This window comes from Seriola lalandi, unplaced genomic scaffold (genome assembly GCF_002814215.2).
Source record: "Seriola lalandi dorsalis isolate HSWRI2012SDOR001 ecotype SW California unplaced genomic scaffold, Sedor1 jcf7180002054568, whole genome shotgun sequence".
NCBI classification, from domain to species: Eukaryota; Metazoa; Chordata; class Actinopteri; order Carangiformes; family Carangidae; genus Seriola; species Seriola lalandi.
The window spans coordinates 796,405-821,687 of record NW_019525121.1 but is presented as its reverse complement, the minus strand read 5'-3'; the positions used below and the strand labels follow the sequence as shown (position 1 = coordinate 821,687).

General features: G+C 40.9%; 1 protein-coding gene across 1 annotated transcript; it reads right to left on the bottom strand.

Annotated features, from left to right (window-relative positions):
- Positions 1-9,179: 9,179 nt before the first annotated feature.
- On the bottom strand, positions 9,180-12,227 carry vgll3 (vestigial-like family member 3). Its single transcript, XM_023416639.2, has 4 exons — positions 11,799-12,227; positions 10,595-10,943; positions 9,918-10,466; positions 9,180-9,792 (listed from the first exon to the last, which is right to left on the bottom strand). The coding sequence occupies exons 1-4, from the start codon at positions 11,901-11,903 to the stop codon at positions 9,752-9,754; spliced, it is 1,044 nt and encodes a 347-aa protein (XP_023272407.1). The 5' UTR covers positions 11,904-12,227; the 3' UTR covers positions 9,180-9,751.
- Positions 12,228-25,283: the final 13,056 nt, after the last annotated feature.

Here is a 25,283-nt window from a genome sequence, read left to right as displayed (position 1 = left end):
GTGTGTGTGTGTGTGTGTGTGTGTGTGTGTGTGTGTGTGTGTGAGTGTGTGTGAGAAGGGGTGGATGGGCTGCTAATGCTGACAGGCTGAAACTTTTTGGGGCCGGCTCGCCTGTCAGCCTCGTGGAGAGCTTCCCAGCATGGGGGTCACCATCACAGAGGAAGCTCCCAACTTCACATCCCCAGGTTACAGTGACAGGACCCACTGGGTCTCTGGGCTTGGACAAGAAGTCCTGCTGAGTGACTCTTTAGCTGCAGGGTGCCGGGCTAGATTGGTGGATAAAGACCCAGACAGTAGGGGCTAAGTACAGGGACAATGGTGGAACAGCAGAGGGCCAGTAGGGGAGTGGGGAATTACCTGCCAATTAGGCAAAGTTAATGTGCAGAATGATGGGTGTCAACCTGTCAGAACCCAGGGAGGTGGGGGGATCAGCCGGATAAGCACCATGTTATCCCTCAGATTACACTGTCTACTGACATGATCACACACACACACACACACACACACACACACACACACACACACACACACACACACACACACACACACTGTCCCCTCTTTAAAAATTGAAACTTTTCCTTGCAAACTAGTTTTTGAAATGCCCAGAAAAAATGTTACTGATCTTCTCTTTGGAGGTGTCACAGCAGATGAAAGATGAAGAAGATCGAATAGATGAGATAAACCACCATATTTATGTTCCAAAAGACACTATCCCCATCACACTATCATCACTACTATCATCAAAAGGAGACGAGGTCCCGAGTGGATGCTATTTGGGTTGATTTTGCTCTTAACCTGATGTAGCCAAAGTCCTGATAGAGCTTGACACAAACACTATTGTTTACAAAGGTGCTGAAACATTGTGCATAGACGCAGTGAGCTCGAAACATTGGCTGGACAATTTTCAATGGGCAACTGAAGTACACTGGAAGCTTAGCTTTGACCTCAAGGATATTATTCCTAACATAAAAATTTGTGTTTTCCCAGCAAATTCTGGATCTTCCGATAAAACATATTTATAGACATGTTACAGTTGTAACACAAGAACTTCCTGTGCTGCTTTCAAGACATTGTTAACGGGGGTTTTTCTGCCTTTCATTTAATGCATGCTGGGATATCTGGCCCTTCAAGTGAATACTTGAAATACTTGCCATCATTCCATCCTTTGTTTACACACAGCCACATCTCTTGTGTGTATTAACTGTAGTTTTTGATGCTGCACAGCTTGTGTGACTCCAGCTCTCCCTCAGGAAAGCATTCTTTAGTTGTTTTTATCCTGAGTGGAAACCTGACAGATAAAGCAAAAAAAAACAAAAAAAAACAATCAGGGTCACTGGTCCAGCAATGCCCCTCCGTGGCTCTGGTATGTATGGTATGGTCATTATGGGCAGCAGGCGACAGTAGCAGCAGGTAGGGTCACATAACACAGGCCGGGCTGATTGACAAGCAGGTGGCAGAGCAAGGGATTCCCCTCTGCTGCTGTGTTTCCAGCTCCTTTTCAACTGGTCTGGTACTGAAATATTCACAGTATTAGATTTTATGGGGGAATTCTTCCCATTTTGCAGTTTCTAGTTACAACTGTATTGTATTAATTGTATATTATCATTGAGTTATGTCATCAACATGAAACTAAAAATCCTATTTTCTTCCGGATTTGTTTCCACAATAAACTTTGTTCTTCAATGTAACACCACCACATTAGTATAGTACCAGCCTTAGGTAGCAATCCCTACATAACAGATATTTATCTTTAAATGCTCTTTCTGACAGTTTGATTGATGGAGATAATAATTGTTCCTACAGTATAAACTGTAGATGGTATGAATTAGCACAAAGACGGGACAGAGATAGATCATCATCTCTTTGAACATTAAGCACGGCTCTAGCCTAATTACATGACAAAACATGAGTGGGAGAGGAAGTGTGTGTGTGTGTGTGTGTGTGTGTGTGTGTGTGTGTGTGTGTGTGAGAGAGAGAAAGAGAGAAAGAGAGAGTGGGTTTAGGGAGATTTTACTGTACAGGTGGTTGTCAGTTGTTAAGGACAGCAAATGAAGAAACAATAGAGATAGAGACAGACATACAAACAGAACAAAGAGAGGCAGAATCAGTGGAAGGAAAATCCAGCGGAAGATATTCGAAAGGCAACCAGGGGAATGACAATCGCTGAATTGTCCTTGAGAATCTGTCGACCATCTCAAGGTGCACTGCTCTATAGCTGACCCTGACCTCTGACCTTCCATTTGGTTAAAGAGAGAGTTTTACAGTTAGGCAGCACACAACTATTGTAGATTTGTTGAGCACATTATTAATGAAGTCAATCACTTCATTTCGAAGGTCATCAAAACGCTGTTAAGCACTGAAAACAAGACCAGGTCTAAATAATTAAAGAATCTGGAACTGGAAAACTATCGAGGGTGAAACTTAGAATATTATCCAAATCAAAGTGTCACTGTAATTGGCTGATACAAGCTTTTATCAAACGCCAAACAGTCAGTCTACCTCTTGGTGGAGCATATTCCGACCTCACTACTGTAAGTGAAGTATGTTTTATTAGGTTAATATTAGTTTATGTTTGAGCGGCGGATCAGTGTGAATTTTAAAAACCTGTGTTGAATCCTGCTGAGTAAACATTTAGTTTACTGTTTAGTTTTTTTGGGGGGGGAAATTCAGTGTATTGCTTTGAAATGATTTGCTGTTATTACACATCCTGTAATTTAACCAACATGCAATTAAAAAAGACATACAAATAAAAATAGTATTATGTTTTAAATTGTCCCCGCTTCCAGCTCCCACCTCCATGAATGCCATACTGCTTCCATGGGAAAGTTTTTAACATCCTATAAAGGTTGAAATATTGAATATTTTGCTGTCATAACTTGGACTGGGCTAACTACTACTGTTAGTGTTGGCAATAAATGTCGTCTATTCGCTACATTCCAGAAATAGCGGGACTGGCGAGTAAAAAATCATAAGGGTTGAATCCCTGCCCCTCTGGATGCAGGCAGCAGAGCTGTAGTGGAGCAGCCTATAGTGGAGACGGAGCAGGGGAAACAGGTGTTGGTTGCTAAATGTGCTTTCAGTGAGCAGAGGAATGACAGCTATGTACTGGCCTCTGTGGTTACTGGCACATTACCCAGAGCGGAGCTGACAGAAACAACCTACTGCTACTGCTGCTGCACCTCCTTTGGCCTTTATGAATGGAGAGGCTTTTCCTCTGATGGAAGATGGATTTTAGTTTATTAAACGGATTTGGCAACAAACAATAAGAACAAGAAAAGGGCATGAAGTTATTGTATAATACCTATATTAATCTTTACAAGTAGCCAAGCTTCATGATTATAAAAAAGGAAGAGCGCACATTTCACAGTCTGTGGTGATATTTTGTGTTAGACCCTCTTGTGACCCAGCGGCTACTTAAGCATGCCTGTAGTATTAGCTGTTCTGTTGATTTTTGTTTATATTTCTCATTTTGACTTCTCATTTCGACTATCTTCAGAAATCTGAAGAGGGAAACATCATCGTGTGTCCTGGCTGCTCTGTGTGTGGGCAGGCACAGGAATGCTGCTGGCCTGTGTTATGGGTGGATGTTCATGCTGTACATTGTAAACAGCCGTAAATGTTGATCTTTTCCTGTGGTGTAACTGTGTCTTGAATTTTGATTTAACAGCCCATCCTCGGCTGTTGGAGCTCCAACAGACCTCAGGCTTGCCACGCTCAGGATTTTGGACCTGTGCAAATATTCCTTCCCGCATGCCATGACTACACACATAAACACCAGCCCTGCTGAAACCGTTATAAGTGCCTTTTTTTTTTTTGCCTCCAGTTCTAATTAAACATCCTGAAGAGATAGAAGTGAAGCTTTGCAATTGTTCCATGCATGTATTCCTTTCCTGTCAGAACAACAACACGGTGAGCTGTGCTGTGGATGTCACTGAACCGGTGAACCATGTGGTCCAAACCAGTGTTGGTAAATACTTTTCAAATTCAGTTACGTTTAAAGAAAGATAAACTAAGATAAACTAAAGTAAACTTAAAAAAAAAAAATGAATGACGTATTATGACCACCCAACTCTGCAATTGCCATCAGCTCTATGTAGCATTTTACTACTTTCTTTCAGCTCATTATTTTAGTTTTCTGGCCCACAGCTTTACTGTTTTGGTTCAGCAGCAGTGGTAGCAGCAGCTGTTACCATGTTACCAACAGTTACCATGATATGTTTTTTTATTTGGTTCTCATGATAAGTAAAATAACAGAAATGTGAAGGTCAAAGCCTTCTAACTCTGATAGATTTTGAAGGGAACAGGGTGGGAAATAAATATGATGTTATAATTGTTTTATTGTATTTATTTGTTCCCATCATCCACTTTCTACGTCAGGTTGAACTGAGAAACTGGTTTAAATGCAGAATTTGGAAAAATCCAATGTATCAGTGACGCCATGGCCAGCGGATCCATCAGCTGCAAGGAAGCGTTAGTCGGTTAAAGTTCTCATTCATAGTTCTTTGAAATAAAATACTTCTGGCCTTGGTTCGTCCAACAATTTGTGATTCGTTGGTGACTTGGTGGAGAATACAGAGCAAAGCATTCAGCAGCTAAACAATCAGATATTTTCCCCAGGAATTGAAAACAGCTAAAACCAGAGTGAATATTTGGATTTAGATCCATCAAGTGGACAAAGACACGTCTCCACATGAATGCTAATGTTACTCTGTGTCTGCTTGGTGCGTGAATAAGATGCTCCCTGCTGATACAATACTCATTTTATGAGGTGACAATAAGTCAATGTTGGGTTTACAGCTTGTTGTGCTTCTGCCAAAAGGCCAAAAATAATTTTTTAGCGCTTTAACAGATGATTTAAAAGATGCAACTAATTTAATTTAGTGAGCAAGCTAATGTTAAATTCAAAAGATTGTAATCCTGCTAAAAACCATGCAACACATTTGGTCTCATCTGTTCAGCAAATGTGTGAACATTTGCACATTAACTACAGCTGTTAAACTTTGCTGTCCTGTCCTCAGCAGCTTCTTATTGCCTCCTCTCTTGTGCTGTGACCCTTTTTTCTCCGTGGTATCATTATAGCTCCATCCAGTCTAAATTAAATTAGATGAAACTATAATGATCTAATCTAATCTTAGATTAGAAAGCTTACAGAGATTTTATTTTAGTCCTGTTTGAACCTCCATTACATGATTTGTTCATTGGACCTGCTGCATTAGGTTTGTAATTGGTAGTTAAAATGGGAAAGAGAAAAAAAAATACAAATGCAAATTTTGATCTGATGCTAGTGTTAACACTGGTATTTGTCTCGACAGGCTGCACATCAGGGAAATCTGCAGTTTCACTGGCCTCTCTTCTCCCTGGTAGTTGTTCCTCCTGGTTTATCAACAAGGAATCAGGTATCATTTAAAAGAGAGAGGGCTTGTCGAATCAAGCGTAATCAGCAGGGCAAGTGTTCTGTGACACTCCCAGCATGCTTCATTAGGCTGCCCTGTTGACACAAACAGAGTGGCGAAAGCTGAGCCTTTCACTAATGCCCCTAACACCACTAATACTCGCACGAGGAGGGCAAATTAGCTCTAATTACCCCTGTGATTTGTAGGCTCTGGAGCTGGCTTGTGGAAGTGAAAAAGAGATGTTTGAAGTAAGATGGAGGAAAAGGGAGTAGAAGGATGTGGTGGAGGTGGAGGAGAGATTATGATTGCCATATGTCTCTTCTCTCCTCTCCTCTCCTCTCCTCTCCTCTCCTCTCTCTCCTCTCTTCCCCTCTCCTCTGCTCTGCTCTCTTCTCCTCTTCTCTCCTCTCCTCTCTTCTCCTCTTCTCTCCTCTCCTCTCCTCTCCTCTCTCTCCTCTCTTCTCCTCTCCTCTCCTTATTTAAATAGATTTGTGTTCAAGCAGCTGGTGTGATGTTGTTGATTGTGAGACTAATCATCTGCTCAATTACTCTGGAATGTGTAGCTGGGCCGTGTTATGACTGATCAGCTTTCCTCCTCCTCTCTCTCACTCTTTCTTTTCATCTCTTCCTGTGGACTCTGACTCTCTCAGTCTGCTACTCTCGTTTGGCATCTGTTTTCTGTCTGCCATTGCTGTTTCTTCAACACTTGATTCAATTCAATTCAACTGTTTTATTGAATGTTATTTGAAAACCACCTATTTTACAGTATTGGGCAGCACTGTATATAGGTTACAGATGGGTCCAAAAGTCTGAGACCACTTTCCCATCGGTTGGAAAACACTTGTCTTTCCTCTCATCCTGCTTTCCTCTGGACTACCCGGCTAAGGGCAGCAATGATAGGAGGTTCAGTCTGGCATGGCATGGGCTGGCAAACAGGACTCACCAGGTCAGATGGAAATTTGAATTCCAAGAAAATAAAAGAGACAATAAAACTATTTTCTGTCATTTCTTAAAGTTAATGTAATTCTGTGCCACAATTCATTGCCATGATTGCCTCTTTTGTAACCAATATTTATCATTGGTTACAAAAAAGGCAATCATGGCAATGAGGAGATGAGGAGATGAGGATCCGCAGCCCTAGATTGGCCTCAGGTTCAACCATTTCTCATTTGATGTATTTTCTGCATGGAAGTGTTTAGGGAACTCTGTGTGTGTGTGTGTGTGTGTGTGTGTGTGTGTGTGTGTGTGTGTGTGTGTGTGTGTGTGTGATCATGTCAGTAGACAGTGTAATCTGAGGGATAAAATTATGATGGGGGTGGGGGTTGGGGGGTTGTAACTGGGTTTGGTAGGTTTTAACTGTGTCAACAAAAGAATAAATTGCCTTCATTTGGAATCACATTGTGTTTACAACAATAAATATAAATGCTGTCAAGAAATGAACATTGCTTAAAATGCTGTCATATATTATCAGTTAGTGATATAGTTATGCGTATAAACTGTTTGACAATGTCATCAAAAATGAAAATCTTAAATATCAGCACAAAGCATTGGCTATTTAAACTTTAATTAATAACTAATTTCAACATTTCCTAAATCTCTGGCTTGGTCATTTATTATTGACATATTAATTCACTTTAATTCAGCCTTCAGGTCTGTGTTTCCATATTTTTTTCTGTTCTTCCTGCAGTGGAAGTGCCTGTGGTGATTCTCCAAGGCTGCCAGCAGGATGCCTGTTAGCATATAAGTTTACTACATGCTGATGCAGAGGCTACATGCTAATGCTAATTAAGAGCTCTGAAGGGGAGAGGAGAGGAGAGGAGAGGAGAGGAGATGGGATTGCTGGAAAATATTTTTAAATCCAACCATCTTTTTCTATATTTTTCCTCTCACCATGTTTTTTCTAGACTCTTTCCCTTTCTGAGGCCTGTTTTATCAAATACTCTGATAGAGGATTTCATAAATTTTTTTTCATACAGCAAATTCCTTAAACACCATTATAAAAATTATCTTTTTGCTGACACATTTTATGAATGAATAAATCTATTTTATGTGATAACTGATGTTATGCCTGTTATTTTACTCCCCAAACATAGTGAACACGACAGTCAGCCTCCACACATCAACCCTGCAGCAAGCATAAGAGACACAGTAGAGCGGGTGCAGTGCCTGGTAGCATTAGTGCGTTTATTTCCTTTTTACATTGATTATCCTTTCCTTTTTTAAAAAAATTATTATTCATTTTTTTATTAGTTGCAGTTAATCAAGTTAAAATGTCATTCTTACTATGACAAGTTGAAATGATGAAAAAGGCCTATGGAAAAACAAACGTGTAAAAGGAACTCGTACAATGTGAACTTTGCTTCATGTCACACTGTAAATCCAAAAAGTCCACTCAAACTGGTTGAGGAATTGATAATAAACAGATATCATCAACTCTGAGTATCATATCAGTCTTTTCAATCCAGGTTTTTTCATCATGATTTGTAGATACTTTGGACAGAACCACAGCTGCTGAAGTCCCAGTGGTTAGTAGAGATGGAGAATGAGATATGTGGGAGAGGAGGCTGGAATGTTAGTGGGCTACTACGGCTGATCATGCCACCTGGTCAGACCGCTCACTATACAGACACACACACAGACACACACACACACACACACACACACACACACACACACACACACACACGCACACACACACTAGCCGAGCCAGCTGTTGATTATGTCAGGATGGGTACATTTAAGGCTGGTCCTGACACCGGACCCAGCTGAGAAAGATGTATCTAGAGTAGGGTTTTCAGGGTTCAGTTTCAGTTTCAGAATTCATTGTACATTGTGATCAATCCATTAATTCCTCAAAACGGAAACCAATTCATATCTTCATTCACACACTCGACTGAATATTTTCTTAACTGTAGCAGCTGAAATGTGTCTCTTCGTGTGCATGCGTGTGTGTGTGTGTGTGTGTGTGTGTGTGTGTGTGTGTGTGTGTGTGCGTGCTTGTGTGTATTTGAGCGTGTGAGTAGTGTGCCACTGTCCGACAAACTTCCTGTCCAGACGGGAAATACATTCTTTGGTATGTGTTCATCAGTCTGGGATTGTGTGTGTTTCTGTGTGTTTCTTAGTGTGGGGACAGACAACAGACCTGTCATGGTACCTTTCACTAGCCATCTGTGGAATGCAACCCACTTCCCTTGGGGCTACAGTTCAGCTCCTGTCCGGTCCATAATGCACAATTTGTTGTTTAGCAGCATTTATACCTTGAGTATTGCAACAACCAACACAGTGAATTCTCTTATTTTGAGCAACAGCCCAGTCTTGTAAATTAGCATTTTTGAAAATACAGTTTTGATTTTACAAAGCTGTTATTGGAGAATATCTTTAAAGCACTGAGATAAATCTCCAATATGCTTCTGGTAACACGAATATCACCCTATACATATTAACCAATAACCTGCTGAATATTCCCAGCTGAGTGTGTGGAGGGCTATAGACATCAATGTGTTCAGTGTTGAATTTAGGGCAACAAGCATTACCTGATTTTATAATAGGTTAAATAGCGGAGTTACAATTTCTTGGAATGCAATGGAAAAGTTATACACAATGAAGTGCACAGCAAATGACTGTCCCTTAAGAGCAGCCTTTTCTTTGAATGAGCAGTCCATAATAGGCAGAATATAATTTTTTTGTGCTAAATTTAGTTGGAAGTATATTCTGCTCGGATTCCACACATTTGTTTGGTATGAATTAAACCAATGTCTGAAAAAGAACCAAACTCCCGTTTGCAAATACAGTTTAACAAATTTATTTCTTAAACATACAGTACGAATATTTACACTACACATTCCCCAAAGGCAAAATAGTAAAAGTAGCATTCAGGCAACAAATTAGCAGAAATCATCCAGCAAACAACAACTTGCATGGCAAAACTATACAAAAAAAACAAAAACAAAACATTTACAGTCATCAACAAACATTTACTGTACAGAACAAAAATGTGGATCAAAATTAAGCTCTTGAAACAGAACCACTTGGTCTCACATTTGCATCAAAAGGAGTTTTGTGCCGTCAGAGAAGAAGAGGCCTCCCGTCCTTAAAGCTAGTAGTCTGTTTTCTTCGTTCTTCAAAGGCCTTGACCTTCAGCCAAAGCATTAGATCACTGTTGTTTAAGTCCAAAGCCTGAGTTCATCTCCATAATAAGTCATGTGGACAGTGCAGGACTTGTAGTTTAAGCTAACAGTTAGCATTTAATAGCTACATTTACAATACAGTGCTGGTGTTGCAGCCATACATTGATAAAGCCACATAATAGATCCTTTTATTGTGAACCCATATTCCATCTTTTTTTTCCAGCAAATCAGTTAGAACCAAACTGACGTCTTTGCTTTGGTCTGATCAAGAGCTGCAGAAAAAGGAAGAAAAAAACAAGGTCAAATTATTATTCTGATTATTACCACCTATTGCACAAGTTGGAATACACGTGAAGTCTGACAAATACTTTTAGCTGCATTGTTTTGTGGTATATACCTGAGTCATATGCCTCCAGAGATCCATGTAGGGCTGAAGGGGTCCAGGTGACAGAGGTGGCCGTTACAGGACTGTTGCTGCTGGGATCCATCTCTGTCTTCACCCCTTCGTTGTGTGGGGAACTCCCTGTGTTGGCAGCTGGCTGGTTCTGGTTCCTAACACCAGGCAGCAGCAGAGGATTAAACCTGGGATCCAATGCTGGGCCGTGGGCTGGGTATGAATGGAGCATTGAGTGGTGGTGCCGGGAGTGGATATGGGCGTGGGGGTGAGGATGGTAGATGTCGTGGACATTGGGGTAGCCACTCGTGCTCTGGGGGTTCAGGCTGTAGGTCCAGCTGTCGGGGAGGGTAGCCGGAGGCGGGAGGCTGGCCTGGGAGAGCACGTGGCTGGCCCACAGAGCTCCATCTGGGTGGTTGAAGGAAACAGGGCTGGGGGAAAAGTCTGGGTGGACCGAGACAGAGACCGATGGGAGGCAGGAGCTGTTCTGAGATGGATAGGTGCTGCTGTTCCAAACAGAGCTGCTCTGGCCCTCAGAGAGAGAACTACCATCTGAAACACAACATGAGATACAACACAAGTTTGACACTTGAAGTTCTTTTCAAACAACTCCCATAATTCAATCAAGTCAGGATTGTTTTACTGCCTAAATATTATTACAGACTTGCTGCTCCTCTCACCTTTCCATAAGCCGGCAGTGGCTGAAGCAGATTGCTGAGTCACTCTGATTGGCTTGGCCTCGCTGTTGAAGGTGCTGGACTGACTGAGAGCTCGGGAGAAATGCTCATCGATCACGTCGCCGATGTCGCCTTGGAAGTATGTGAACAGAACGCACCGGGAGCTCAAGTACTCAGCTTCTGCTGGCTGAGTAATATCCTTCAGCTCAGAATCAGATGTCGATCTGCGGCCTGAATCGGCTCCAGGACCATGCTGGAGGCCCTGATCCCTGGACAGCATCCCTCTGCCTCCTCCTTGCTGCTGCTGCTGCTCCATACACTCCTGCATCTTACTGTAAACACTCAGCTTCCTCTGGAGGGAGAGACAGACAGAGATTAACAATCAGATCCAACCAGGAATAAACTTCATTTGAATAGAACAGAAAAGACTTTACATTTTAGAAGATCAGTCGTTTAAATAAACATAGCAAACTGAACAAAAACTTTCTACTCAAAACTAAGCTAAACTTTACTTTTAGTATTTCGCATTTAAATATTTATTCTCTATCATCACGTGAGTAATTATTTTATCTAGGAGCGGATTGGGAGTTGTGTGAAAACGAGTGTCTTTTTTCCCATACCGCATTCCAACTATTTGTAAAGCTCAATGTGCCTCGTCCACATTCCTGAGTGACTGACTAGCTGTCATTACATCACCGTTTGACCACAGGATTAATAGTTCCGTGTCATTACGCCTGACCTGAGGTGAATGCCGAGCCCCAGACTGGAATTTAATCATTCAAAACTGAAACTGAAGTTAAGTGTGTGTGTGTGTGTGTGTGTGTGTGTGTGTGTGTGTGTGTGTGTGTGTGTGTGTGTGTGTGTATGAGAAAGTTTGAGGTGATGTTCTGAGCAGAAGTCATTAAGCCTTTAGATGAAAAACGAAGGGATTATAGGGCTGGGGACATTGTCCAGCTTCTCTCTGGTGGAAGCCTATGTTAGACATGTCTAGCTGTACACTGGCAGTCTACTCAGTCTTAAAACGTCGTGTTAGTATTTTAAATAGCTACTGCTATCAGTGATACGGACTCACGCTTCTTCCTTGAAAACTTGAGCCCTTGTGGCTTCTTCTCAAACGACTAATAATAATTTAAAAAGTCTTTTAGCTGAGGTTATTTTGTGTCAGTGCCCCTCAGCAGCTGCAAAGTTTCCCTGATGAGTGTCTCACCTGTTGTTGCTGGTGATGGTGGTTATAGTACGTCGCCTTGTACGCCGCTGCAGGGAGGTAGTGCGCTCCATAGCTTTGGTGGTACATCACATCCAGGCAACTCATAGCGACGGAGCAGAGCGGTTAAAAAGTGGAGAAAGTCGTAGTAGAGAAATGCACGCAACACAGCCGAGGGCGACTCTCCCTGAGACTTCAGACGGATTGTATCCTCCGAGCCATTGGCGTCTCCATATATGCCCAAACGCATACAATGGCCATGTCGTCCAGTTTGCATACGGACAATGCGTCTCCCGCTGTGCGCTCCACCAGCACCACCCGGGGCCACAAAATGGATCAAAACGCTATGAGACACACACACACTGTATCCGAAAAAAAACACCCTTTTCTCTGACAAGTTTTTAGACCGCTTCTGATTGGGTGAGCATTCCTTTCCCCCTTTTCTCTCTTTCTGTTTTGGAGGGGAGTTATATTTAGAGAGGGCTGGGGCCGTTTACGCACGCCCACCGGGGAAGGGCCTGCATGGCGCAGTGGAGTTTAGCAAGGCACTAACACAACTATGCCTCTAAAGGTTCTGTTCCCACTGGGGGCACCCATTCATAAAATTGTTAATGTACTCATAGTATGCTGCAATATGTTATATTAAGATCCCATAGCTCATAGAGACCTCTGACCTCAGGACCACCCTAACCCTGCACACCAAAATTTCACAATATTGTTTAACTGCTATCATTATTATTAATTTATTTAGTTCATTGTTTAACTGTGTAATTATCTGTATTTTATTTCCCAGCACAAAGTTGTTTCAAAGCTTCCTTTGCAAGGAATAGTTTTAATCCCCCAAAAAAGAAAAAAAATCAATAAAATCGAAGTCGAAGAAATACTGAAATCAGCCTTCTCAATTATGAAATTATCCACCAAGTGTTTTTAGTTAAAAAGAGCAGAAATTAAATGCATTGGACCAAGTTATGAACAGCGTGTTATCTGCAGCAACAGGTGCTATTCAGAGTAGGTACAATTTTATCAGTCAAAATCATCTTTAAGGAACTATTTTCACTTCCACCCTTGAGATGAAGCTTTGAGGCATCTAAAATAAAAAGCAACAGCCTAAAGGAATGCAACATGCAAAATTCCTGCATATTGAAACTCTTTTATGTGTATTTGTTGCTGACCATTGCCCCCCCTGCCTCTATGTCTTTGATTTCTGACATGTTCAAATAATTGTGATTGTTCAGGTCATTCATCACTGCCATGTCTAATCAGGCTGTTTTTGTCAGTTTTCCCTCTTTAAATGAAACTCATTGATGGACTGAGTTGAGCAGTTTGCTGCCACCTGTTGGTGAGGTCAGTTACATGACATTATTGTTGTCAGTTTGTCCTGAAAGGAGACTTGATGAAAGCCACAGAAGTTACATCCACATCATCCATGCAATCAGTAAATGACCCGAGGTAGTGAATGTTCAACTTCAGTAAACTGAATTTGGGTCAATGATGACACAGTGATGATAACACAAAATAATAAATTTACTTTATATGACGTCTGAATTGTACAAAACAGCAGAAGTCATTTCATTTGTAAGTTGTTAAAACGATTTCAAAATGTGTCCACCAATTATTTGCTCCACCAGAATCTTTTTTTTTTGCCAGCTTAGTTGTTTTAGATGTAGACATTAAAAATCTTCAACCTTCCATATATCATAGCATATCCATATCTATTCAATACTCATTTCAAATTTTATGAGTCCATCTGTGTTATAAATGAAATGTCACACCAAAGGTACACTTGTTCTCTCAAGGGTTTTAAAATAAGGAGAATCATTATGATCAGACACTAGAACAAAAAGAGCAGTCTTGGTCAAATATTAATTCTTACGGTCTCTATTCTACCATTACCCCAGTTGGTGATATGTGCTTCTACAGATACTAGTACAACATGTTTCACTTTGAGCACACTGCCTCCCACTGCACTACAGCAGGACTGACAAGCATACTGTGAAAGGCAGACAGTGCAAACGATTACCATGCAGGTTATTAACCAGAGAACCAGAGAAGAGGATGAAAACTTGAGGACTGATACTCTCTGCAGCATGAATTGTATGTTGGCCCCTGCTTAATTTCAATGATAGCTTGATGATCTATGTTGCGCATGAGCCTACTGCTAATTTGTTCTGATGCAAAGGATATCACTATGCATTCTCTGACCTTTTCTAAGGGTGGAGGCACTGCAAGCCTTTCCCATCTGCAGCAGGGATCGGGACTGTGTCCATCGTGCCACTACTACAATTACTTAACAAAAAACTTTCAAAAACCAATTAAAATGATCTGGATGGATAGAGAAGTACAACATGATGTGTCCCAATTCCATACACACAAACTCCAACTGGGTTTATAGTGCACTGATACCGAAACTCAAAGACATTGACATGCTCCTTGAATTAGAGCTTGATTAGAGTCTGGTTTTAAAGCACACCATTGTCCCAAAATGCACAGCTGAACATTATAATAGGAAGCAACACAAATCTTGAAAGAAAGCAAATGATTAGACAGCTTTAAGAATCATCTACAAAAAGTATATACAGTATTTGCTTTATATTATATAGCTTGTAAAGTTTCTAAATTTTAAATGGTGAGAAACCAAATTTTCAGTTCAGCTGACATTTGTCAGTACATGGATGTATAATTTCCAGTTCAGAAAGCAGAATATACCAATTGCTTAAATGATACACTGTATGGGTTAATATAAACAGTTTAGTTGCAAATGTAAATTGGATTTATGTTTACATTTTGGCAGATGCTTTTATCCAAAACAATTTAGAAGTGAAGGGCAATAGTGAATCTTGGTGCATGTACTAAATACCAAATCCATTCAATAAGGTCAAGTGAAAAGAGATCAGGTAAAGGAGTGCACAGAAAGTGGAGAGTATGTGCTTGTTCGGTATGTTAGGGTGTAAGAGGTGTTAGGAGAGGAAGTGATCTCAGAAGAGATCAGTCTTCAAGATTCTTGAAGATAGAGACAGATACCCCTGCTCTGATAGCATTTGGTAGCTCATTTCACCATTGAGGAACCACAAATGAGAACAGGCTGTGATTGCCTTGTGTGCAAGGATGGCAACATTCCTCGGAGGAACACAGTGGTCAAGAAGGAGCATAAGCCTGTATGATTTTGTTTTCATAGATGTGTGCAGGCCCAGAAGTCACTCAGTAGGCAAGCAATTGTGACTTGAACTTGATTCAGGCAGCCAAGTAGAGGTCAATGAGCAGTGGCGTTGTAACGGGTGAGGTTTGGACCCAAAAGCAGCACCGACAAGAACCGATGTATTGGTAATCACTTTTATTTGTCAGCAGAAGCAGATAAATAAGCACAGTTCAGTTCTAAGGGGAATGGCAGTCTTTGAGGGGCTTGGGGAAAATCCGAGGGCCCGGAATGAAGCTGTTGATGAGGCAGCCGTACCAGGCAGAGGACCGAAAAACCAGCAGGAAAGTTCACACGCTGCAACAGTGGAGGCGAAGGACTCAGAGCAGCCCCGAGAACAGGCAGACGAAGACCAGGAAGGGGCAAGGCAGATTCGTGGTCAAAAACAGAAGGGCTGAAGTATATACCAGGGCAGAGACAAGGCGGGTAGGTCAGGAGCAGGCAGGGTCAGAACCGAGAGATCAGTCGAAGGGTAATCGCTGGAGAGTCTTGCATGGGGACAAAGAACAATCTGGCAGTGAGTGTGGAGGAGAGTGGAGCTTTTAACCAGGCTTGATTGCTGATGAGCTGCAGCTGAGTGAACAGGTGAATGGAGTGACTGACGAGGTGGGTGTGGTTGGCAGCTGGGATGAGCAAGGGAGTAGTGAGTGAAAAACTACTGAAGGCAGGTATGTATGGAGGACAAACCATGACAGGCATACCCTTTAAGGCTGATCAAAGACCAGAAGACTATCTGTAAGGGTTTCACTGTGTGACAGACTGATTAGCTAGGATGACTAAGAATTTAGTCTTAGAGATGCTTAGTTGAAGGTGGTGTTTCTTTGTCCATATGGATATATCTGAGACAAGCTGAGATCTTCACTGACAGCATGGAGTCATCTGGTGGAAAGGATAGGTATAGTTGGATGTTGTCAGCTTAGCAGTGATGAAGAAGCCATTCAAGTGGACACCCACCACCCAAAGAGGTGGTGTATACTGCAAAGAGAAGGGGAGCCAGCTCTGATCTTTGGAGCACCCCTGTGGGGAGGGAATGGGATAAGGACATTTGTCCTTGCCATTACAAATTGAAGGAGCGCCTAGTGAGATAAGATTCAAACCAAGAAAGCACCCATATTGGAGAGTACAGACAGTAGGATGTGGTGGTTAACCATGTGAAAGGCTGCTGATTGGTCTAGCAAGATAAGAACTGTGGACTGAGCTGCAGCTCTAGCTGCCCTTAGGGTTCTGTCACAAACAACAGAGCCATTTCAGTCGAGTGGCCGCTCTTAAAACCTGACTGATTTGGATCAAGGAGGATGTTCCCTGAGAGGAACTCTGGCTTTCCGAAGCCAGTGAAGCATTTTATCACATGTGTAATTGCTGGCATAATGGTGTGAGATATGGCTTGGAGGAGGTTGGATAAAATGGTGTCCAGTGCACATGTAGTAGGATGACTACCAGTCAGGAGTTTTAATACATTAACTCATCATTCTCAGTGAGAGGGGCGAATGAGAGAAGTAACGCACCATTGACTTGGGAAAATGGAGACGTACATGTATTAGATCTGCTATATGTTACACTTTTTGAAGCCTTGCATTCAGCTAGAGGGCTGAGTGAGAAAGGTGGTGAGCAATTGAGGGGCATGAGAGCAGAGAAGGATTGCTATACGTTTGGCATGCCTTTACACTGCCTTCAGAAAGAGGGCCTACCACGGAGAGTAATGGAGACTAGCAACTGCTTTTTAAGGAAACAAGGAGGCAAGTGTGGTGGAGGATTGAATGATGTTTTGAAGGTGGAACTGGTACTGTCTCTGGTACTCACTTATCATTGTAAAAAACAGTTTTGGCACCATTGATGTTGGATGAGAAAGAAGATAGGAGTCACTGATAACCCTAGAGATCAGCAGGGTCACTAGATTTATGCCATTTTCTCTCAGTAGCTTTGAGATTGGTACAAAGTTTTTGGGAGGGTGTCAGTCATCCATGGGTGAGGCAGGTTAGATTGAGCAGGTTTGGATGGATTGCCGTCAAACTTTATACAGACATTCATGGTCCCCAGGAAATTAAGCCACAGGACGTTTCATCTTGAACCAACACAAAGTTGATATTTTTGATTTTGAAAGAAATACCTTGGCAACTACTCAAATATTGATTGAATTCTAAGAACGTTGGTGATCCACTGCCCTTTGTAAGTACCTTGGCTGTATTTAGTGTTGTTTTGAGCACAATGATGTTAGCAATGTGCAAAGCAGTTCTTTTCAGTTCCCAAAATCCCTTCTTTTTAAAAAAAAATTTGTTCAGTAAATTCATACAGTGCTTGACTGGCACTCCAACTGTGTAGACCTACTCATTGAACTGAAACACAGTCAAATGGTATATATTCACGATCCCCGGGTTCCAGAGCCGGAAGTGCTTTGACAAACAAACTGATGTTAAAATTTAGCTCAATGTACCACTGTACCTTCATGCAGCCTCACAGAGTGGTCAGCACTCTTGTCTACGATGTAGCCTACTCAATACTCTCAATAAATCTGCGGATTAATCAGTGCCACTTAATACTCAACTCATCTGGGTGTATTAAGGTATAAGTATTGTTTGAAATTAAATACTTTTGAAATGCATAAGAGTTTTGCAGTGACAATTAAAACTCTTGAAAGTGAAGTATTTAACCCCATTACCATCCTTGGATATGATGGTCTTCTTGGAGAAAAGATTGGCCTTGATGTTGTTCAGATTACGTATGAGATGTGATCACATCTCAAACTAAAGAAAAAAAAAAAAACAAAGGTAATTAAAACAGCTGTTGTGTTTGACAATATGACAACCCTCTGGCTCTTTCATGGCCCCTAGGGGTTGGTGTTTTGTCTCCCTTCAGGTCCTGGTAGGCGGAGTTGGCATTAGTCCAACTGGGTGCACCTGGCCAGTCCATCCAGAATGCATTTAAGATCAGCCATCCTCCTTTTGTTGTATTTGGCAAGTACAAATGTGTGCATTTCCCTAATTTTGTCATGGCCTAAGAGCTCGGTCATGACAACATAGAAAGTGCTTATTTGAACAGAGCCAACCTATAAAAAAAAGTTGTCATTCATGTTAAGTTACAATGTTGAAATGTAATTATAACTCACCTGTATTTTGCAGTCCTCTCTGTTAAGAATTACACAGTTAAATAATTAATTTTGTTATTTCGACATGTGCTTTCCATACTGTGGGGACAAAAAACTATTATTCATAAAATCATTATCAAAATTGCTCCAATGTCTGTATCAGAGACATTTTTGACATTTTGCTTTTATCTTTATGCTCTCAGTCCTACATTTCACCAGAGTTCATTCACCAACCGTGGCTTCTCTCAGGTGAAAGCTAAATGTTAAGAAGAACAAGATTTATTATTTATTCCATGACCAGCCCTGCATGCTGTTGTTGCCACATTTGATAATTGAGTTGCCAGATCTGATGACAATTCAAGGACTACAACAACTTGGTAATGGTAAGCCATAATTTTCTCTCATGTTTCATTCACTTTGATTTCATAAAGGGAGCGTGAATTATTCAGTTGCAAGCTGAAGATGCTGAAGTGGGGCAGCATTTTGGAAGAAAGTGACTTACACATGAATAACAAAATATTTATATTGTTCATGATCAAGAAAATGTTTAAATATTGCCAAAATCTCTTCAGATAAAATTATTAACATTATTTATGTACTCCTTTGTAATTTATTCAAATTGCAATTCCTTAACTGCCAAAAAAGCGAGCTCTGGCTGTGTCCTCCAGAATATTTGAAATGGTATTTAACAGTAGTCACTGTGCGGTAAATGCACTGATCAATTCCACAATGAATGAGCAGTGATAAAAAAAATCTATCATATCCATCGCAATAAAAATACAGAACAGTGAATAGAAAGATTTGAATAAACAGTCACTATCAGCCCGATAAATCATTCAAATCCTGCAGTCACCTGCTTTTCTTGACCTGACAGATCACTCAGTATGACACCGTCAGCAGACAAAGAGACTGATTATAAAAACATGCAGAGATGGCAGTTTGTGTCCACGTCTCCATCTAGTGTTCTCATAGAGGAAGTCTCGTCACTCGCCGTCTGTGCCTGCTTTGGAAGTGGGGCAGTGGAACACTCAGAGTGATGCCTAGAGATAGCGCAGGAAGTATCAAACACACTGATTTAAAATGGTGTCGCATACACATTTGCACACACGCTCATGCCATCCTACACACTTGATAGCACATATTACGAGAGACACAAGTTCTCTGACACAGACGCTGGACCTCAGGGGTTTTCCACCAAACATCTGGAGCAGCCTGTGCCTCCACTCCTCTGCTCCTTAATGAGGCACAGAGATGATTATTAGTGGATGTTTTAGAGGGGAAAACGGAGGGAGGAGAAGGGTATAGGACAGAAATTAAAGTGGAGTTAGAGAATTGTTTGCTTTTCCTGCTGTATACCCCTCAAAGAATGAGGGACACCTCCAGTGCTTTAGATCTAAAGAAATTCAGACTTTAGATCACAGGCAGATTTCAGAGAAACATTCTTCTCTGCGAGGGATGATGTTTTGGGGATACATCCCAGGAAACCAAAAAAAAAAAAAAAGAGGTCACAAATTATGTGTTCCAGATCTAAGTCAGTGGTAAAATGACAAAAACAAAACACTGAAAGTGCCAACCCTTTGAATTTTGAGACACTGACAATTAAAAACATTTTCATCGGTGTTAATGTACAACACGTTTAGTCAAACTCCCTTACAGCAAAAAGTGCAGTGTCCTTGCCAAATCTTTTTTTTCTAATTAAAAGATCTATCTTTTTCAACCTTACACTGCACCCCTGATGATGCAGGTGTGAGATAACGCTGAGTGCTGTTGATGATGATATCTCATATTAAGCAGAGTGCAGCATCATGAGTTTTGTGGCGTGGTTGCTATCATTCCTCTGCCCTGGAGAGAGTCCATAGAAACACACACCTGCCTGGGCTGACTCTCCGGACGACCTGAAGATGTGGATGACAATGGTGATGATGAGGGTGAACATGATGCACAAGGCTCCTGCACACAATCAGGCAAAACAAATTAAAATGGTGCACATGCAGGGTCTGTACTATACATTAGTTTGGATTGTCAAGTCATTTCTTTGCTGAAGCTGCTCATATTTTCTTGCATTTAATATTTTCAAATGTAATAATTGACTTTCCTAAAATTCCAGTTTTTATTCTTAGTGGTTAATCCAACAAAACAACATTAAGACAATATGAGTTTAAGTGATGACTTTATTTAGTGTATACCACCACTCATTTAATATTAAATTGTCATACATCTTACAATTACATTTTTTTTCAATCTCTCTCACATTAAAAGAGTACTCCACCAATTTACTGATACTACAACATTGTTGTGCTCACAATGGAAAAAAAAGTGTGAAAATTGATGCAACAAAACCAGAGATATGATCTTTTTTATTTCATGCATTCATCTTCATTGTCAAAATTTGGTGCCTACTTTAATCACAATGCAACCGACTGCCAACAGTTTGGAGATTCAAATGTACTCGAGCGGATAGCCTCAAGCTGAGATAAGAGACGGGCTACAGAGGTCTGGTAAGCTCACTTCGTTCTAACTTTACACCCCCCCCCTTTTTTTATTTTATTTGGCAGGACCACAATAGCGGGGCCAGCTCGATAATCATAGAGTATCCATGAGTGACTGACTGACTGAATGAATGATCATAGTTGAGTGATCATATTTCCACCATTGGTCATTTTCCAGTTTAGAGATTTTCTGGTACATCAAACATGAGGAAGACCTGCCCCCTATAAGCCTGCCTGAAATAAAGGGCTCTTACCTTCTGCAGTTGAGGCCCAGATGACGTCACGGTTTTAAAATCTGACGTATCAAAATACTGTATATGTGACCACAGACAGTACTAACTGGTATTGGGTTTATATTATATATTGATTTCACATATACACACACAGGCCTACTATAGATATGTATCTGCTTGTACATTCAAGGAGGATATCTGCCTGCTGTTGCTGCTTAAATAACAGTGTACCAAGATAAACCCTCTTCGTCGTGTGTGTCAGAGGTGGGGGAGGAGTGCAGACATTAAAGCCTAATTAAAGAATCATTAGTGCATCTCCAAGTACATGGAGTGATGCAATATGAGTAGATTTTTATTCACTGTCATATTCAGAAAAAAACTCTAACTGTACATTCAACACTGCTTCTAATTTTAAACTATACTATGAGTCTTGATTTATAATTCAGTTTAAATGAGACACAAAACAACATGTCGGGATCATTTGCACTTTGGCATCACTCTAATGAGCAGAAGACAGTCATTTGAAAGTTAATGGAAATGGAATTTCCATGTGAAGCCAAAGGGAAAAAAACACTGTTATAAGGGCTTTTTTCGTCAAACAAAAGCGACACACTTTTGCCTCTTCATTATCTCAGTGATCGCACATATTCAGTTTTAATTGTTCTAGCCATTATTGCACATTTTATAAATGGAAGTGAGAGTTTTAATTGCCAAGACTAGACAAAGAAAAGTACTTCATTTGCAGTGTGTCTGACGGTCTGTGCCCACACTGTCTGTCTGTTAACAAAGTGACCAGTGGTTCCCTCAGAGTCTCCATGCTGACCTTGCTTAAAAAGCAGATAATTGCTTCGTCCATCCTCCAGTTTTAACTCATATTCTGCATGTGTAAAGATAATGGAAACTACCCAGGCTGCCCAGCAGAAGTTAATGAGATGATGGAGACTCAAAGAAAGGGTCATGTTTATTCACATTTATTCACCCTCCCACCCCCCAATCTGGGCCAATCTGGGAAGAATTTTCCTCTAAAACAAAAGCTGGACATGGATTTAAATGTTAAACATGTAAATCCACAGCAAATTGGAAAAAATATACTGGTTATGCAGGACATTTGTGTTTATACTTTATTAATGTGTGAAATTAAGCACACAGGTTCCTATCCACAACATTTAGCACTTTCAAGGTACATTTTGATGCCTGCTGTAAACAACGACGTGGGGAAGAATGTCGAATAGAGTCATATTATCTGCGACAGTAATAACATACTCACAAGCACAGGTAAGTCACAGAATAAATAGAGACACTGAAAGCTTCTTTTACTGTGCTGGGGTGGTCTTGGGTGAGATTTTGCTGTGGGGGTGCCCCACATCTTGGCGATCCAATCTCTGTTCCACCTTTGCAAGACTATTGATATCACTCTTATACAATAATGGTTACTGCTTAAAAATGAAATGTCTTTTTACTTTTCATGCGACTTAATTAAGAACATGCCATCTAAGGAATCAGATCTGCTCTATATCCCCTTGTATAGCTAAGTCTTATTTGTTCTCTTTTGCGATAAAATGTTGTGTTTACACTGTTTGTGCTCATATTTTCATAATTCACTATGGACAACAAATAAGTCAAAATAATAGAAATACCAGTAAGTAACCTCTTGCACTGGAGATACTAATAAGTGTATAAAAAAAGAAACAGAGACCCTTTCTTATTTTAACATAACAAACCAAAATTTAAATTGTTGGTGTGGAATTGAATGTTTTTTCCTTCTCCTCCAACTTGATGAGTTTCAATTTACAAACTCACCTTACTTACCTGTCCATCTCTCATTACAAACATCACTGACTCCATAAAGATTACACAGGATTTTCTCATTTCTCATTTTCTTTTCAAACACATTCACTTACTTGCTTTTCTGCATATGGCATTCAGAGTACGGCCCATCCACAACACTGCTGCATGTATAATATGTATTATCTGTATATGTATATCCATGCAGTATTGGATATGTGTTTTTCAGTCATCTGATTAATAAATATTCCAACTTTGTCTGTTTTCTCCTCACACAACTTCCCAAACCTCTTTTGCAGAGCGAAGGACTCGTCCTCCATTGCCCTTCCAGTTGTAATGACTCTAATTCCCACATGCTAATGGTGTGTCTGAGCCTCAGCCCCTGCTGGGACCACCAGCCTACTTCTTGTGGTCACAGCCTGGCCCCAGGGCGAGGAGGACGACGGACTGCATAGACAGAAGAGCGCGAGAGAGAGAGAGAGAGAGAGAGAGAGAAAGGGCGATAGAGGGTTGTGGGTTGATGTATGTAGGATCTACCCTCAGACAGATTGGCCTCCTCAGGCTAAAAGGACCTGTGGATAAAAGAGGGTGTCATTGAACCATGCGTGTGTGTGCCTCACTGAGTGTGACATCCAAAATTGGCGCCAGCAGCAGATTTAAACAATAACACCTCACTGTTTGACCTCACTCACAAAACCAACAGCTTGTCTGCAAGATTTGCAAGACTGTGTGTCTGCACATGTTGATATGTATAACTCCACACCAGCATCTAAATACATGTGTGTGTGTGTGTGTGTGTGTGTGTGTGTGTGTGTGTGTGTGTGTGTGTGTGTGTGTGTGTGAGTGCGCGTGCTTCGTGGGAGGCTGGGGCAGTTGGGGGTGGCAATGATGATGAGCAAACACTACAGGGGAGAATAAGCTCTCATTACCCACAATTCCCTGATGCTGCACTGCGCCGGTGAGCAGGACTAGATTCGTCCCATGGGTAGAAATGACTGGAGTCACTCACTCGATTTATTAGACCATCCCAAACTCCCCTCCCCTCTGCCTCCCCTGCTGCTCTCCCCCTGTCTTCCTCCTTCCCACCATCCCTCTGTGTCCTCCCCCTGTCTCAGACACTCGCTATCTTCCATATGTCCTAAACCCTCTCCACTACATAGTACAAGAGAGGTATCAACCTTCTCATACAGATTTTAAGCAAACAAAGTGGATGAGTATATTTCGTGAAATGTCATCAATTTCCTTAATGATAGCACAATATTAGCAGCTTATCGCCATGATCTTTGGCTTCTGTTTAAATCAATGATCTTAGACTTTTTGAAAACCCTGTAAACTTCATCTTCTCCCTTATCTTTATTATTCCCATTGATTCACCCCTCTCTTCTCTTCTGTGATTTTACCCTCTATTCTCCTCTTTCTTTTCCCCCCTGGTACACCCTGCCTATTTCTATCTGCCTTTCTCCATCTGGGTAGCAGTGAAGTATCCATCCATCAGAGAGAAGAAGTGCTGTTGAAATCCCGTGCCTCCCATCACAGCCCCTTGTCTCTCTGTGTTTGCATACAAACATATTTCAGCCTGCTTACATGTCAGTGGCACAGGGAAGAATGCAGCATATAGTCATATCTTATACCCTATTATGATTCAGTGATATATATGATTTTATGCTTGATAAATATGGGAATGAGATACACAACCTGCAGAGGCCTAAGGGAGGTTTGTTGAAATTCTATTGCAAATGACAAAATAGAAAAAAAAAATGGAATCCATGGCTGATGTGTGGGGTGGATATTGCCCCCCCTGTTATTGTAAAAAATAAGGCACCACGTAGTCAGGATTGTGTGTCTTTATTGTGATAGATATATAGTTGTTGGATGTGAGACATTCTGCAATTTGTCAAGCTAAAGTAGAGCATAAAAGTTGAGAAGGTTTATGTATTACTATAATTTATGTGTCTAAACTACGGTTTATTTTGGTTGCAAGAATAAGTTGTTTTTTTTAAGTTGTTAGAAATAAAGATTGATGAGTTTTTATTTGGTGCAAAATTTCTGCTCTTCTTTTTCAGAAGAAAACAAACAAAAACCTGGTGACTGGACCCACCACTCGGTTTCATTTTTGAATGTCCACAAATGGGTTTATCTGTGAAGAGGGGGGAAAAAAACAGTTGTTACCAGAATACAGCAACTCCACATTCATTTAGTAACTGGATTAGTGCGATTTGTTCTATACCTTAAAGCTGAAAAGCTTGATGTGCTTTATAGCTGCGACTCCCACTGATTGTGCAGAGATCTCATTTCACACATGAACGTCTCTCTCTGCTGCTGTGTGTGTGTGTCTCCATACACTCTGTAGTTAGTGCCTTAACATTACACGTCTGCTTGCCCCAGGCTGGATCACAGATAAGAGGAGGAGAATCATAGAGATAGAAAGTGGAGGAATAAGGGCAGAATGTGGTGCAGACAGAGAAGCAATTCTTCATATTGGATTTATTTATTCTATTTCATTAATAAGTTTCCTCCATTGCGCTTATAATGCAAACTCTGTTCTTCCAGTATTCACTATCTGTAAAGTTTTCATTTTCATTTTCATTTTTTTTTTGTGTGTGTGTGTTCTTTTTACTTGGTTTGGAGAAGACTCTTAAACATTAGCAATGAAAAATCAATACCTTAAATAATGATATTTAGATAATCAACAATGATAGAAATAAG